We start from the raw sequence: 15,855 nt of genomic DNA on the forward strand, positions 1-15,855 counted from the left end.
CAGAACCAACAAACCGTCCAGATCAGATCAGCAGCAGAGCCCCTGAGTTGATCAGCCCTGCCTGCCATAGGGATTTCCCTGAGGGGAGAGTGTGATGTAGATGATAACAGGTTAGACACACTGAGCTACCTGGGAGGCCTGAGGGAAAACATAGGACTGTGCCCCCACACGTTGTGGTGACGAGCCACATGGAACAGGTGACTCAGATTTGTCAGGCTTTGTGACAGTTTCCACTAAAGATGCCCAGGAAGACCTGCTGGGAAGACCTGCTGGGAAGACCTGCTGGGAAGACCTGCTGGGAAGACCTGCTGGGAAGACCTGCTGGGAAGACCTGCTGGGAAGACCTGCTGGGAAGACCTGCTGGGAAGACCTGCTGGGAAGACCTGCTGGGAAGACCTGCTGGGAAGACCTGCTCAACCTGCATTGAGTTCAGATGCAGTGCAGTCCATAAACCATAGACTTAAAATTCTAATCTCCCTCTAGAAAGAACCGTTTCTTCTCCTCTCATCTCTCCCCCCAGCCCTCTCCGTCTGTCCGTCCAGTAGTCTGTTTCTTCTCCTCTCATCTCCTCCCAGCCCTCTCTGTCTGTCTGTCCAGTAGTCTGTTTCTTCTCCTTTCATCTCCCCCCAGCCCTCTCTGTCTGTCTGTCTGTCTGTCTGTCCAGTAGTTCTGACTCTAACTCAAAGCCTCCATTCTGAGGCCTGCCTGGTCTTGCTCCCTTCTCAGGCACCTGTCTGTTGCCCTCAATTGTTTTATTAATGTTTCATTAATATTTGACTCCAGGCTTTCAGAAGGTCTGATTAAGAGGCATTGTTTAGATGAAAAATGGTGTGATTTGCTGCCAGGGTGACTTTCCACTCTGTATATACTGTGTCAGTCAGTAAGAGGTGTGTTTGTCTTTGTGTGTGTGTGTGTGTGTGTGTCACCTTTAAGAGAGGTAGGCAATAACGTGCCATAAAATGGTAAACACATTCCTCAATTTAAGCAAAGTCAGGTGACTTTGTAAATGGCCTGTTTCAGATTTCACGCCAGCCCCATAGAGCCCCCTGCTGTTCACGATGCTGTGTTTTCATGGACGTTTATTTTCCTACGTCAGGAGAAGATTATTTGGGGACTGTTTTTTGATGTCCATAGCCCAGTAAAGGAGCTTCACATAAAACAGAATGTCCCAGAATTCCCTGCCCTAGATTCACTCATATCCTGTTGTCTGAGTACATAGACATAAACTTCCCCTAGAGAGACCTCTACAGCCAGACATCAGACATCACACAGTCAGACTGTTTCTCTCTCTACATCCCCTGAAGGTGTTTTTTGTCTTTTTGATGCTGGATTCTTTGATTCAACATGCATTTAGCTACACCATCTGTATGGCCTGTTATGTTAGTGGTTTCCTAAATTTGTTGTGTTGTGCGAAATTGTAAACCACCTTAGGCCTTTTTTGGGTTGTTCTTGAATTGCGTGACATTTGCATACACATAGCGTTGCCTTTGCGACCATGAAAAAATAGTTGCATATCATACGTTTTTGTTGATATTGAACTGTTTATCAATGATAAAACGTATTGCAAGTACTTTATACTGCAAAATGTTATGTTTATTCATTGTTTAAAGTACTTAGAGTAAGCAAATCGGCTTGTCCCAGTAGTGATGTGTTGAGTTGTAGTGATGTGTTGAGTTGTAGTGACATGTTTTGGGGATTTAGAGTCTTCACGTTTTACTGCCTTAAAATTAAGTTTTAAAAGGGATTCAATTTGTTTTTTTCCCTACACAACATGCTCAACATTTTCAGAGTGAACGATCATTTTAGGAAGTTGTCCTAATGTCCTAAAAAAATAGAAAAACAAGGATTTATTGATGTCTTCACACCCCAGAGTTCATAGTTGGTGGAGGCAGCTTTACACATCTGTGTATCATTTTGAATAAGATTCTACAAACTTCGCACAACTCTTAGAGCAACATTTATCCATCATTGTTTTGCGAAATTGCTCAGGCTGAAGTTAATTTAAGTCCGGACTGAGACTGGACCACTCCGGGAACACGCAGCACCTCTTGGAAAGCCATTCTGGTGTCTTGGCATTAACATTTGTTTAATTGTCCCGCTGATAAATATGAACTATCCCAGGGTTATGTTTTCAGAAGGCTTTCCTCTACTTTTTTACCTGGGCTTTGCTTCTTTCATACACTGCTCAAAAAAATAAAGGGAACACTAAAATAACACATCCTAGATCTGAATGAATGAAATATTCTTATTAAATACTTTTTTCTTTACGTAGTTGAATGTGCTGACAACAAAATCACACAAAAATTATCAATGGAAATCAAATTTATCAACCCATGGAGGTCTGGATTTGGAGTCACACTCAAAATTAAAGTGGAAAACCACACTACGGGCTGATCCGACTTTGATGTAATGTCCTTAAAACAAGTCAAAATTAGGCTCAGTAGTGTGTGTGGCCTCCACGTGCCTGTATGACCTCCCTACAACGCATGGGCATGCTCCTGATGAGGTGGTGGATGGTCTCCTGAGGGATCTCCTCCCAGACCTGGACTAAAGCATTCCGCCAACTCCTGGACAGTCTGTGGTGCAACGTGGCGTTGGTGGATGGAGCGAGACATGATGTCCCAGATGTGCTCAATTGGATTCAGGTCTGGGGAACGGGCGGGCCAGTCCATAGCATCAATGCCTTCCTCTTGCAGGAACTGCTGACACACTCCAGCCACATGAGGTCTAGCATTGTCTTGCATTAGGAGGAACCCAGAACCAACCGCATCAGCATATGGTCTCACAAGGGGTCTGAGGATCTCATCTCGGTACCTAATGGCAGTCAGGCTACCTCTGACGAGCACATGGAGGGCTGTGCGGCCCCCCAAAGAAATGCCACCCCAAACCATGAATGACCCACCACCAAACCGGTCATGCTGGAGGATGTTGCAGGCAGCAGAACGTTCTCTAAGGCGTCTCCAGACTCTGTCACGTCTGTCACACGTGCTCAGTGTGAACCTGTTTTCATCTGTGAAGAGAACTGGGCGCCAGTGACGAATTTGCCAATCTTGGTGTTCTCTGGCAAATGCCAAACGTCCTGCACGGTGTTGGGCTGTAAGCACAACCCCCACCTGTGGATGTCGGGCCCTCATACCACCCTCATGGAGTCTGTTTCTGACCGTTTGAGCAGACACATGCACATTTGTGGCCTGCTGGAGGTCATTTTGCAGGGCTCTGGCAGTGCTCCTCCTAGCACAAAGGCGGAGGTAGCGGTCCTGCTGCTGGGTTGTTGCCCTCCTACGGCCTCCTCCACGTCTCCTGATGTACTGGCCTGTCTCCTGGTAGCGCCTCCATGCTCTGGACACCACACACCAGTTGTTACCAAGCCTCCACTTGGGAAGGAGTGTGTTAAGTAATGTTTGGAAGGAGTGTGTTATGTTATACTTTAGTTTCATCCCAAATATCACCCTATTCCTTACACAGTGCACTTCTTTTGACCAGAGCAGGGAATAGGGAATGTAGGGAATAGGGTGCCATATTGGGACTCGTACTTTCTTTTGTATGTCTACTCATGTGTCTTTGGTTCTCCTGTGTCCCTTTAGAGACGACATGGCGTCCAGCTCCACATTCACCCTGGAGGACAGCGCCATCTGTCTGACGTCAGAGCAGAGCACCATGGACGTAGAGGTGGACATGGACCAGGACGATGGCTCAGTGCTCGACGTCTACTTAGTGAGTTCTCACCCACTGGGTGTGTCCCAAATGGCACCCTATTCCCTAAATAGTGCACTACATTTGACAAGTGCCCATATATAGTAGTGCCATAGGGAATATGGTGCCATTTGGGAGGGGCTGTGGTGGAGCGGTCTGAGAGCTTAAAGTCCCTCTGTGTCCACATCACTAAGGACCTATCATGGTCCATACACACCAACATAGTCATGTAGGGGGCACGACAATGTCACTTCCCCCCCTCTGCAGGCTGAAAAGATTTGGCATGGCCCTCAGATCCTCAAAGTTCTACAGCTTCACCATTGAGAGCATCTTGACTGGCTGTATCATCGCTTGGTATGACAACTGCTTGGGCATTCCGACTGTAAGTCGCTACAGAGGGTAGTGTGTATGGCCCAGTACATCACTGGGGTCAAGCTCCCTGCCATCCAGGACCTATACCAGGCGGTGTCTGAGGGAAAACCCAAAAAATTGTCAGACTCCAGCCACCCAAGTCCTAGACTGGGTTAATTTCTTTGCCACATTTGTTTGCAGTATTATTTTAGTGCCTTATTGCAAACAGGATGCAGGTTTTGGAGTATTTGTATTCTTTACAGGCTTCCTTATTTTCCCTCTGTATTTTTTGTTTGTATTGTGCAGTAACTACAATTATCTCCTATCACAACCATTTAAACTCTGCAACTGTTTTAAAATCACCTATGGCCTCATGGTGAAATCCCTGAGTGGTTTCCTTCCTCTCTGGCAACTTCGTTAGGAAGGGCGAATGTATCTTTGCAGTGTATTGATACATCATCCAGAGTGTAATTAATAACTGCACCATGCTCAAAGGGATATTCGATATCTGCATTTGTTATCACTAATCTACTAATAGGTGCCCTTCTTTGCAAACCATTCCAAACCCTCCCTGGCCTTTGTGGCTGAATCTATGCTTGAAATCCACTGCTCGACTGAGGGACCTTACAATTATCTGTATGTGTGGGGTATAAAGATGGGGTAGTCATTTATAAATAATTGTTAAACAGTATTATTTTAGACAGACTCCATGCAATTATTATGTAACTTGTTAAGAACGTTTTGACATAGGGGTTGAATACTTATTGACTCAAGACATATCAGCTGTTTAATACATTTGTAAACATAATTCCACTTTGACATTATGGGGTATTGTGTGTAGGTCAGTAACACAACATTTCTATTTAATACATATCAGGCTGTAACAACAAAATGTGGATAAAGTCAAGGGGTGTGATTACTTTCTGAAGGCACCTTATCCTGATTGCCAAGTCACTTTTACCCCTACCTACATACATATTACCTCAACTAACTCGTACCCGTGCACATTGACTTGACTGATCTGTTCCTAAATCAAATACCCATAGGTTTTCCTTGTATTCAGCCTCGTTATTTTTGTGTTACTATTTATTTTTTAATTTAGAACATTTCTCTTACCATCTCTGCATTAGTGGGAAAGGGCTCGTAAGTGAACACCTGTTGTATTCGGCGCATGTGACAAATCAAATTCGATTTGTCCCTCCAGGACTGAAGATGCCCACCCCTGCCTTAGGAACAGATATGTCAAGGGGATATAATGAGCTGTATTTGTAGTATTTACTCACACTGCACTTTCTCTCTTGTGTTTCAGTGAAAGGGGAAGCTTACAGACAGCCATTTCCTCTACCATTTTACTTTTGTCAATCATCTGACAATCGCTACACTCCATTGGACAGGGCTCCTTTGACTCCACCCCCAACGCTGCTAGATCCACTCTGTCACCAAAACAAAGGACTGAGATGCTCACATCTGATAGGCTGATGGACTGAAACAAGACACCAATGAAATCAGTGATTGACATCCATTGAAATTACATAATTAATGTGATCAATTTCAGACCCAACTGCTTCTTAGAGCATGTCAGAGAAGTCCCTTATTTTCTTTTTGTAGAATATTCCTTTTTCCATGGCCTATAAATTCATATATTTAGAAAAAGTATAGAAAAACATTTCTTTGAATGTTTTAATTTTCCTACGGACCAGAAGTGACTCTAAAGTTATAGCACTTGCTTTGTAGTAGCTGGTTGGATGAACGTTTACAGTGACAACAGCATCTTGGCCGTTGCAAAAGTGTGATGGTGTCATGGAAAACAAGGCCAATATGGAGGAGCCTGGACTCATTATGCTGTAAATGGAACTGATACATTCTGAAACCGCCAAGGCCAAACTCTAAAGACTCATTGGCTGCTATGTTGAAGGTAGCCAGCCATCTTGCTATGAAGTCCTGTCTGATTGGAATGAAGTAAAGGAGCAGTTTGAAGGCCTGCTGTTGACCTGAGATAAGGTCAGTGTTTCTGGATCTCCAGCTCCATGGAGGGTGATATGCACTCGTTCCTGACAAAATGGCACTTTGGATGTTAGTTTTGAATACTGTATGTAAGAACTATTTTTCTTGAATGTTGGGTTTAAGTGATCACCAAACCTAAACACAGTTTTGGATCGGTGGAATATGCACATTTTTACACCTATGTATGTCATTGCTAAGTACGTGGGTAGATGCACAGACAATGAAGGACTACGGTAGATTGTTTTTGATGCACAGAGACTAGTTTTATGGGGAAGGGGTGTCATGGCTGAGGATTTTCTTTGATACTGAACAAGCATGTCCTTTATTGCTAAGCAGCAGTTGGCCTCCATTTTAGACTGAGAAGCTGGTACATGACCTCACCCTGAAGACCATATCAAACTGTCTCTCTGAATTCCATGATCACGCGTCAGTTTTGAGACCATAATTTATTACATAAATCTCAAATATACGGTTTGCTGAAGAGAAATATTTTAATCATTGAATGTAAAGACACTCCTAAAATAAATAAAAATGCTTGACACTTGTCTCACATTTCCTATTCATTCATGTAGAACGCAAGAGGTAATGAGGGACACATCCACACCAAACCCCTGCTCATGTGCTAGTGTAAAGTACAAATGCAAGTCAGCTCATTTCTGTAGTGTAGCGATTTTAATTTATCGAACATTGTCCAATTGCATTATTTAGTGCAAATAACACTTAATTAAGAGGACTTAGAAATATACAAAGTGTGCCCATTCTTTATATAGAACATTCAAGACAAATGTATTCTTCAGCTGATGTCGCTCCTGACAACGCTGTTTCCCCATGGATTATGAGAAGCTGACTGGAGGATTCTGCCCTCAGCTTTACAGACTTTGTGCAATCAAAATCACAATCTTGAGCTGTGAAATGTTTAGTGTCTCAATCTAAAAGCACATCTGGTCGTAGTAGATAGATTTGTCGGGATGTGAAATGTCATGTATAAACGGCCATCCCAACAACCTCATCTCCCCTGTCCCAAAAGCCTTTGAAGAGGTCCATCTGAACACCCAATGCTGTGGCACAACGTATATCAGCCATATAAGCTGTATGTTACTTGGACAAAACATAGTGAGGGAGGGGGCAACCAACACTTGATAGTGTTGCTGGGTCACATTCAACAGATTACTTCAATCTGTTCCATCCATACTGTCAAATCAAAGAACCTATGACAATAGAGACTTGTTCTTCCAGGTTGCCTTAAGTCAATTCACAGCCTCTGTATAATACATCACATCCATAGTGCTCCTTTACAGCTATAATGATCTACAAAAAGAGTGTACAAAGCTTTGGACTCCCTCCCCCCATCAGACCACAGGTCGTCACTAGAGGGAGAGGAGAAGGTTAGCCACACTTTGCCTCAACACTGCTCTCTACTCAGTTTCCTTCTTTGTAGTGAAATTAACAGCGTGATAATCAGTGATTAAAGTATAGTCCAAAATAATATAATTGGAAATTATTTACAAAACAATTTACAAAAAGATTGGTTCTGTCGTTTCAGAAATTCTTGAATTTATATACAAACACATCCATGGACAGTTTAACAATGTTTGTGTGGCTCAGGTAGCTAGCAACTACTGATGGATTAAAGCCCTAAATCAGTCTGATACGATCGGAACATTTGTAAAGAAATTCCAGTTGACAGATGAATGGGTAATGTAGTCTGTGGGAGCCCATTGAATGATGGGAAATGTAGCCATATCGCTTCAGGACAAAAAGGTGTTTCGCCTTCCAACACCTGAGAAGACAAGGAGAAAGAAAGTTACCAAAAAAAAAATTAGGGAAAATCCACTCAAACTATTTTATTTGAATGATTCATGGTGGTGACACTTCGCATCTTAAACGTGACATGCAACAGTGGACTAATGAGAAAATAAATACTAAAAATAATTTTTTAGTTGATTTTCCCTTTAAATATGGCACACAATGAAAGACAACCTCAACTGATTTATTCATTTTACATGTGTGGTAAAGAGTAATTCAATGTCTATGGTCTATATAGAAGGCTTGTGGCTGTGAGGATACGAGGGGGGATGAGTTGGGTATTACCGGTGATATTTAGAAGAGGATAGGTTTTCCGCTGGTCTTCTCCTGGACGTAGCCGGTGAAGCGTTTGAGGAACTTGGGGTATTCCCTCTTGGCCACGGCTCTAAGGACTGAGGCAGGGGCCCAGCCTCCAGGGTTCACTAGGGAAAATCAACCTCTCGGTCAATACATAGCTACAAACAGTAAGCCTGCATGGAGTGATAGAATCACTATATTCAACATTTAACTCTCATTCTCCATCCACACAAAGCTCTGCCATAAAAGCTCTATATACCAGAGCAGCTTAGCTGGGTTCCATTATGTCAAATAAGGAACATAATGGAAGAAGATTTTTATATCGGTGGATAAAGTCAACTTGACCAGGCGTATAAGGACAACCATGTGGGGACATGAAAAAGGTATTGAGCTGCTGTACTCACCGTTGGCCACATACGTGATCTTACAGAGGACGTTGTCCCTGCTGATCTCTTTGTTGCCCTCTGGAGGACTCACCAGGGTCTGGCAGATCATGGCCACGTTGATTTTGGCACGGATACACCGGTTGGTGGGCTACACAACGAAAAGGGAGTTGATGAAAAGGTAAGAGGAGAGCGGAAGACACTTCTTTACCCCTTCCAATGCGACATCGATCCCTAGCATCAGATGTTAAGAACATGTATGACAACAATCCCTGGGTGTGTCTGTGGAACTCACCTGGGCGTTGTCGTGATCTACAGAGAAGTTGCAGACCAGCCACGTGTCTGGGTCATTCTCATTGGTCGCCAGGATTTTCCTGATAGCTGATAGGTAGAGGACATCCCTCTGAGAGGCAGGCCATACTCTCTGAAACACAACCATTGGCTGTCAGTCAAAGGTGACCTGTCCAAAGACAACCCGACCGACTACAGTGAACCTGAAGAACCAGAGGTATATTACCTTGTGTGTCTGGTAGACTATAACAGCATTGTCTGAGAGCGTCTCCACCACGTTAAAGTTTTCAATGGTGGCTGGAAGAGAAATAGAGCAAGACGGGACAAAAACAACACGTTGTGTGCAAATTAAGAAAACAAAAAGATGCTAATCTGATGATGAAAGAGGCAGACTCACTCTCCCAGTCATTGCGTACGTCCGTGTCCCAGAAGTAGTGGCACAACTCGTGTCCGGTCACACCCTTCACTGCATGGGTGGCTTTCAGAGGGTCCAGAACAATGCCGTTCTCCTCCACCTCTCTCCTGTACACCTGAGATAGCACACAGTCACCGACAGTAGCCATGTTGGACCCATACACACCGACAGTAGCCATGTTGGACCCATACACACCGACAGTAGCCATGTTGGACCCATACACACCGACAGTAGCCATGTTGGACCCATACACACCGACAGTAGCCATATTGGACCCATACACACACATCACTGTTCACGGTATGAGTGAGCGGGTAGGTAGTCTGTAGGTAGTCTTCTATACTAGGCATGCAGGGGGCAGCCTCACCTTCATCTCGCCCTCCTCCACCACCAGCTGCCAGTTGGCGTCGCCACCCATGTCCTGCAGGGAGTAGGTCATGTGATTCTGAACCACGTCCTCCACCTGAGACAGACAGTCAGACGTCAGATGTAGCGGGCCTGCAGTCACTGCGGTGTAGCAGTCTCTGCCTGAACTACATGCCACTATTAGAGAGACAGTATCACCGGGAGGGAGAAAACAAGGTACAGGACATACAGACAGCACACTTGATGCTCACATTGCTGGGGTCCATGCCTGATCATGCAGTGAATGAGGGAGCGAGTGAGGGAGGAAGAGGGAGCGAGGAAGGGGTAACTACAGGAATCCAGTCGTGCATTGCATCCGCTGAGCTCAGATGGTGGTCAGGGGGCGTGGCCATAGCTCTACACTCCCTCTCATGCCAGACACAATTCAATCAATATCATTGTGTTATGTCGAGTCGATGACAAGGCCCTTTCTCAACGTTTTCATGAATCTAAGCTGCCCTGTAGCTCAGCTTGCCTACACTGATAACAGATGTCTTCTAATCATTTTGCAAAAGGAATGAACATGGATTCGTCAAGGACAGCCCTGGACAGTGTGAAGACAGATCTCGGGGGTGGGGGGGGAAACACACTGAAGTGCATCAGAAAGATGGAACGAGACAACGAGTTGAAGAACAGGTCATCAGTCAGTGTTGAAGCTATGTAGACAGTACAGTGTGTATTAGAGCTCCTAGTCATTCCCATGCAGCCAGTCTCAGTCAGCAGAGGGCAGTGTGCATCCCCAGGGGGCTGGTGACACGCTAGCGGTGCTCAACACATACAGTACCTGTGCGCTGAATCTGTGAACATCATCTGAGGCACTGACTAATTCAACGGAGGACAGGGAGGAAGAGTAGCTATGGGGCTACGCAGCAGAGGAAGAGGGGGAGGAGTGGAGAGAAAGTGTGATGGGAGAGAGAGAGAACAGAGGAAAGGAGAGAGGGGAAAAGGGGAGAAAGAAAGAGGAGAGAAATAAAGAGGTGAGGGGGAGAAAGAGGAGAGAAAAAACATCCAGGGAATGAGACCCAGGATGCCGCCACACGTGAAAGACGAGCAGAGAGGGTTTACCACCCTTCACTACATGAGAGGGTTACCCAAAACAAGACTAAATCAATACAAGAGGTCAATAGAAACCCAGTGTAAAACAACCTGTCTGGAGAGTAGAGGAAATCCCACACAAACACCACCAGAGAAAGGCCCAGTAAGAATACCCATATTGGAAAACGTATCAAACCAACACACACGATCTCAGATGTCTCTCTATGTGGCCTACAGAGGAGAAGACAACAATAGCCATGTACTGGCAGGCCTGTTACAGTGAAACAGCTTCATAGTGAGAGGGAAGAATGTCAGAGACAAACCATATCAACTGAACAGACTTGACTGTGCTAAATGCACTGGTGACACACTGTCATATTCAGTTGGTCTGTGTGTGCGCGAGTACCTGTTTGGCAAAGCGGTGTGTTCCGATGACGGAGTATGCGTCTCCAGGGGGGACGGGGGTCAGTCTGGGTATCCTCACCTTCTCTGACTGACATGGAGGAGGAACACACAACCAGACATCAACACCACATTACTCTCAGAATACTCTCAGGTTGTCCAATTTGAAATAAAATTTACTTAAAAAAAAAAAGATTCGCTCACACCTCTAGGTCCAACATCTACATGCTAGATCTGAAAGGAAAGGATTTCTCTGCAGTAGGAAAGGTGGACAACCCACCATATTGCTTTTCCCTCTAGAGGCTGCTCAGATCTACACAGAATGTAGAAGTGTAACCTACCTGTTCCTCTATCTTGTCTTGTCTGTCCAGGGCAGCTTCCACCGCATCAAAGAACTCCTCCTCATTGATGAGGCTGTTAGGACCCTCCTGTAGAAACACCACAGTCAGAAAGACGTACTGCTTCCAGGTCAGGATGTAGCATCTAGTAGCCAAATCAATCTCATGCAACAGGGATCAATGCCCCGCAATCTGACGGAGAAATACCCACTATGACTAATACAATGTCAAAACCATGAGCCGCAATATGTCCATTTTTTAGTCTAGTATCTATACTGAATGAGCCAGTGGTAAAACATGACTAAGATCACTCATGTGGTTCCAGTATACATCACTACAGGTGGAAGTGTCAAGAGTGTCGGCAGTTTGAAAGGTTTGGAATTATTACCTCGTAGTCGGGGCCTCCATAGTGAGATTTCTTCTTCAGTTCACTCAAGGCCGACTTGTAGGCATCCTCCACCCTCCTCCTCTTCTCCAGCTCCTACACACACACACACACACGTCAACTGGAAGGAACACTGTTCTTGTAGAGCATGAGTTTATGGTAGGATCTCACGCTAGTTTAAAATGAAACATAAAAAGGTAGTTATCAAGCTGGTTAAAAAGCCCATAATCAACCACAGTTGTCAATGCCAACAACCCTGTACTTTCAGAGGATGAACAGAAAATAAGAGTTGCTGGAGATAATCTTACACTGATCTTAAAACAGTCTAGTTCACAAAAGAGTTCTCAATCCTGACCCCGTTGGTGTGTGTGTGTGTTCCCTCTGTACATCAGCACACTGTGATCCAGGCCTACATACCAGCCAGCCAACGCCTGGGAGTTTATTTCTGCTCAAACTGGTTTAACCTCCAGTCTCAAGCTCCACTACAGGCAAATAAAACTGACTCAAGACAAGAGAGTCTCGCCTTTGTCTGGCAACCCCTGAGACGAGCTCACTGTGCCCCATCTATGTGTACTAAACCTGGCCGACCGGCCTGAGAACCTGTCACAAGGAGTGTGGAGAGCGAGAGAGAGGAGCGCAAAGTGTTACGAGATGGACCACGACAGTACTGATTCATCTCTACCCCAGGTCCATTACATACTGTACTGACTAAGGATAGAAAGAACGTGTACCTTCGGAATGAAGATCTCCACCTCAAAACGAACAGATCTGTCAAACTAGTGAATAAACCCCAGTGTCATACACTACCACTTTGTAACAATTGCAAATGCATCCAAATACAACTCCAAATATTGACTAGAATAGTGGAGGGAAGGAGAAAACTGAAGTAGAGTAGTTAGTTCTGGTTCTAGGTTCCATTTTGAGTGTATTCGAAATCCACTGTGGAGTGTAGTAACCATAGCAGAGACCTAGGCCCACACCTACTGTAAAGAAGAAGCTGCATGTCTGTAGTGGGATCCATCTCCGGCCGTCGTATTTCAGGAAGTCGGCCCCCAAGCGTAACGAGGGCTTCCAGGAAGACAGACTGTACCAAGACGTCCGAGCAGTCATCCTACTACGAAGTCCAGTCTGTGTGTTGGTGTGTGTCCCGTCCTGTGACGCTCTCTCTCTGATCCACATGGGTTACGCTCAAGACACACACCCGGCCACGCTAGTGTCAATCCGGTAGCATCAGCCAACTGCAGCCTGTTCCTACCTTTTTTGGGGGTTGGGCAACTTGCCTTGGGAATAAGATGGAAGAACTGGTTTTTCGACAGCTGAGCAGGGTGAGGATGTGGAGCTTTGTCATGCGCCTGATGCATAGTAGGGGGCGGATACCAACAGACTGCAGTATCTACAAACTCCAATCTAAATTCTTAATCCATTCATATCCCCATTAAAACCTTACTTTACAGAAATGCAGCCGGGGCTCAAGACTAACGTTTTCCACTGGTGGCGTTGGTGCTACAAACGATCTCAGTTAAATGGTACCAGCACATGATTTGGTCGCAGCGCGCCGATAATGACCTGAGTCGCAGCGCACCGATAATGACCTGAGTCTCATAACGTACCTGCATTCCGTACAGAACCAGGCTAGTAATGACTAGCCATATTTCAAGTTAACATGCCCTCGCAGTGCTCGACATTCAGGTAAATTTGCCAGTGGCACATTGGACCAATTCCAATTGAAAGCTACCGGCCCAAATGACAAGAATACGTTATCTTTAATTTGTGGGCTGAACAAGTAGCCTAAAGTCTATAATGACCTACCATCCATACACAAATAATTACGTTTTATTATTATTATATTATTTACATTGATTGTCTGGAGGGAAGAAATGAAACTGTTGCGCCATCTCATAAAGGCTGTTACTTGTTGGAGATTCTGAACAGTCACTAGTCACTACAGGGCCCTATAAAATCACTTTCATGTTTCGGCCAATTCAGTTTTCCCAGTTTAATTTTCCCTGTGAGTTCTCAGATGTTTTCACTCTCAAATTACTTTTTGTTTTTCAACAACAAATGTGATGTTAAGTCCACAACAATCCTTAAACCACCTCAGGAGACCAATTTAGAGGTCTGGGAACATCATTTTTTTTTGGGGGGGGTATAGTTAAAATAATATAACATTTGAATTTTAAGCCCTTTAAATTGAGCGCCTAAGAAGATACCATTATGTTTGGCTACTAGTGTTTTGTACTGTACAATGTATAGTGTAGGCTACATGTGATGGCAGAGTTTACTAAACAAATGCCCCGTGATTGATACAAATCACCATGATACCATTCACTTTGCAGGCAACATTTAACTGAGAAAACCTTAAGAAATGTTCATTCAAACAGGGCATGATGACCGAATTGTGCATCGCAAAGATTCAACCAAGACTTTTTGAATACCTGGTCTGCATACCCATCGTTACACACCCATTGCTGTTTGAATACATCTTGATAATAACATTTTAAAAAGTGAAATGTGAACCAAAAACTAAATGCGACCTTCAGAAGCAGGAGTGTCTTGAAAGGTGTTTAACAAGTGCCTTCACTACAAAGTGCTTTCAGAAAGAATGTCAACCTGGCCATGTTTCGGTCATTCAACAGATCACATGAGAGCCTAATAGAATGTAAATCCACCATGATCTCCCCTGAAAAGTTGTTCTTTACAAATGATCTACTTGCCTATTATTGCACAACAGTGTGGCCTATCTCGGCTGGGTGGGGCATTGACGGGATGCACCAATCCCATCCAGTTACATGAACCTTGGCATGAGTGGTGTACGGTCTGCTCACTGGCTAAAACCATAAACACACCAGTCCACTTCTATTTTACCCGCCAGGTTGATTGACAACGCATACTCTTCTGCAACAACAACCTGACTGGGGAAGAGTTTCCATGGGAGGTGAGGGGTTGAATTCTTCCAGTGACCTTGGCTAAAGAAGACATGTGATTGGCTGTGGAAGCAGTAGGCTGTGACATACCTTGTCCAGCCTCTTCTGCCAGCTGTCCTCCCTCTTCACCATGAGCTCGATGCAGTGGGACAGGGTAGACAGGATCCCAGCTGTAGTGGCCTTAAACGTGATGGCCTCGCCCTTAAAATCGATCCCATTCATGCCCTTAGGACTGGCAGGGAGAAACACTGAGAACAAAAAGAGCGAGAGACTGTTAGATGGAAGAAAAAAAAAATACCTGATAAATATTTTGATGCACAACACGCAAATTCTACACAAACACACATTTGGGACGAGAACACGGTCATCCACAGTGCAGCACCCCTAGAGCTATTTAGGGGTGAAGAGCCTTCCTCAAAGGAACTGCTATGAGTAGTAGCAACTCCAGTAGTAGTTACTATAAGTGTGATTATATACACCAGGTAGTTTGGGTCCTGATTGGCTGAAAGCTGTGGTATATCAGGCAACATACCCTGGGTATGACGCAAAACTACTTGTTTACATTGGTAACCAGTTTATAATAGCAGTAAGGCACCTCAGAGTTGGTGGTATATGGCCAATATACCACGGCTAAGGGCTATATCCAGGCACTCCGTGTTGCGTCGTGCGAAAGAACCCCCCTTAGCCGTGGTATATTGGCCATATATAGTGCATTTGAAAGTATTCAGACCCCTTCACTTTTTGTTACTTTACAGCCTTATTCTAAAATTGATTAAATTGTCGTCTTTTCTCATCAATCTACACAATGACAAAGCAAAAACAAGTTTTCTAGAAATATCACATTTACATAAGTATTCAGACCCTTTACTCAGTACTTTCTTGAAGCACCTTTGGCAGTGATTACATCCTCAAGTCTTCTTGGCTATGACGCTACAAGCTTGGCACATGGGGAGTTTCTCCCATTCTTCTCTGCAGATCCTCTCAAGCTTTATCAGGCTGGATGGGGAGTGTCGCTGCACAACTATTTTCAGGTCTCTCCAGAGATGTTCGACCAGGTTCAAGTCCGGGCTCAGGCTGAGCCACTCAAGGACATTCAGAGACTTGTCCTGAAGCCACTCCTGTGTTG

General features: G+C 44.6%; 2 protein-coding genes across 7 annotated transcripts in view; one reads left to right on the forward strand and one right to left on the reverse strand.

The window, feature by feature from the left end:
• The window catches only part of pip5k1bb (phosphatidylinositol-4-phosphate 5-kinase, type I, beta b), an 86,518-nt gene extending 79,929 nt beyond the window's left edge, over positions 1-6,589 (forward strand). For both annotated transcript variants that reach the window (XM_024417739.2, XM_024417738.2), the window contains 2 exons: positions 3,585-3,714; positions 5,354-6,589. In XM_024417739.2, coding sequence (XP_024273507.1) covers positions 3,585-3,714; positions 5,354-5,356 — 133 coding nt within the window. In that variant the 3' untranslated portion in view covers positions 5,357-6,589. The remainder of the gene's footprint in view (positions 1-3,584; positions 3,715-5,353) is intronic.
• A 930-nt stretch (positions 6,590-7,519) lies between these two features.
• The window catches only part of cert1 (ceramide transporter 1), a 34,975-nt gene continuing 26,639 nt past the window's right edge, over positions 7,520-15,855 (reverse strand). For 4 of the 5 annotated variants that reach the window (XM_042320660.1, XM_042320661.1, XM_042320664.1 and 1 more), the window contains 12 exons: positions 14,820-14,977; positions 11,809-11,901; positions 11,424-11,510; positions 11,087-11,173; positions 10,430-10,507; positions 9,608-9,703; positions 9,223-9,355; positions 9,052-9,122; positions 8,830-8,958; positions 8,556-8,685; positions 8,140-8,276; positions 7,520-7,828 (listed from right to left, as the gene is read on the reverse strand). In XM_042320660.1, the coding sequence (XP_042176594.1) occupies positions 8,149-8,276; positions 8,556-8,685; positions 8,830-8,958; positions 9,052-9,122; positions 9,223-9,355; positions 9,608-9,703; positions 10,430-10,507; positions 11,087-11,173; positions 11,424-11,510; positions 11,809-11,901; positions 14,820-14,977 (1,190 nt within the window). In that variant the 3' untranslated portion in view covers positions 7,520-7,828; positions 8,140-8,148. The remainder of the gene's footprint in view (positions 7,829-8,139; positions 8,277-8,555; positions 8,686-8,829; positions 8,959-9,051; positions 9,123-9,222; positions 9,356-9,607; positions 9,704-10,429; positions 10,508-11,086; positions 11,174-11,423; positions 11,511-11,808; positions 11,902-14,819; positions 14,978-15,855) is intronic. The other variant, XM_042320663.1, reaches the window with a different exon arrangement.

Source organism: Oncorhynchus tshawytscha, linkage group LG04 (assembly GCF_018296145.1).
Source record: "Oncorhynchus tshawytscha isolate Ot180627B linkage group LG04, Otsh_v2.0, whole genome shotgun sequence".
Lineage (NCBI taxonomy): Eukaryota > Metazoa > Chordata > Actinopteri > Salmoniformes > Salmonidae > Oncorhynchus > Oncorhynchus tshawytscha.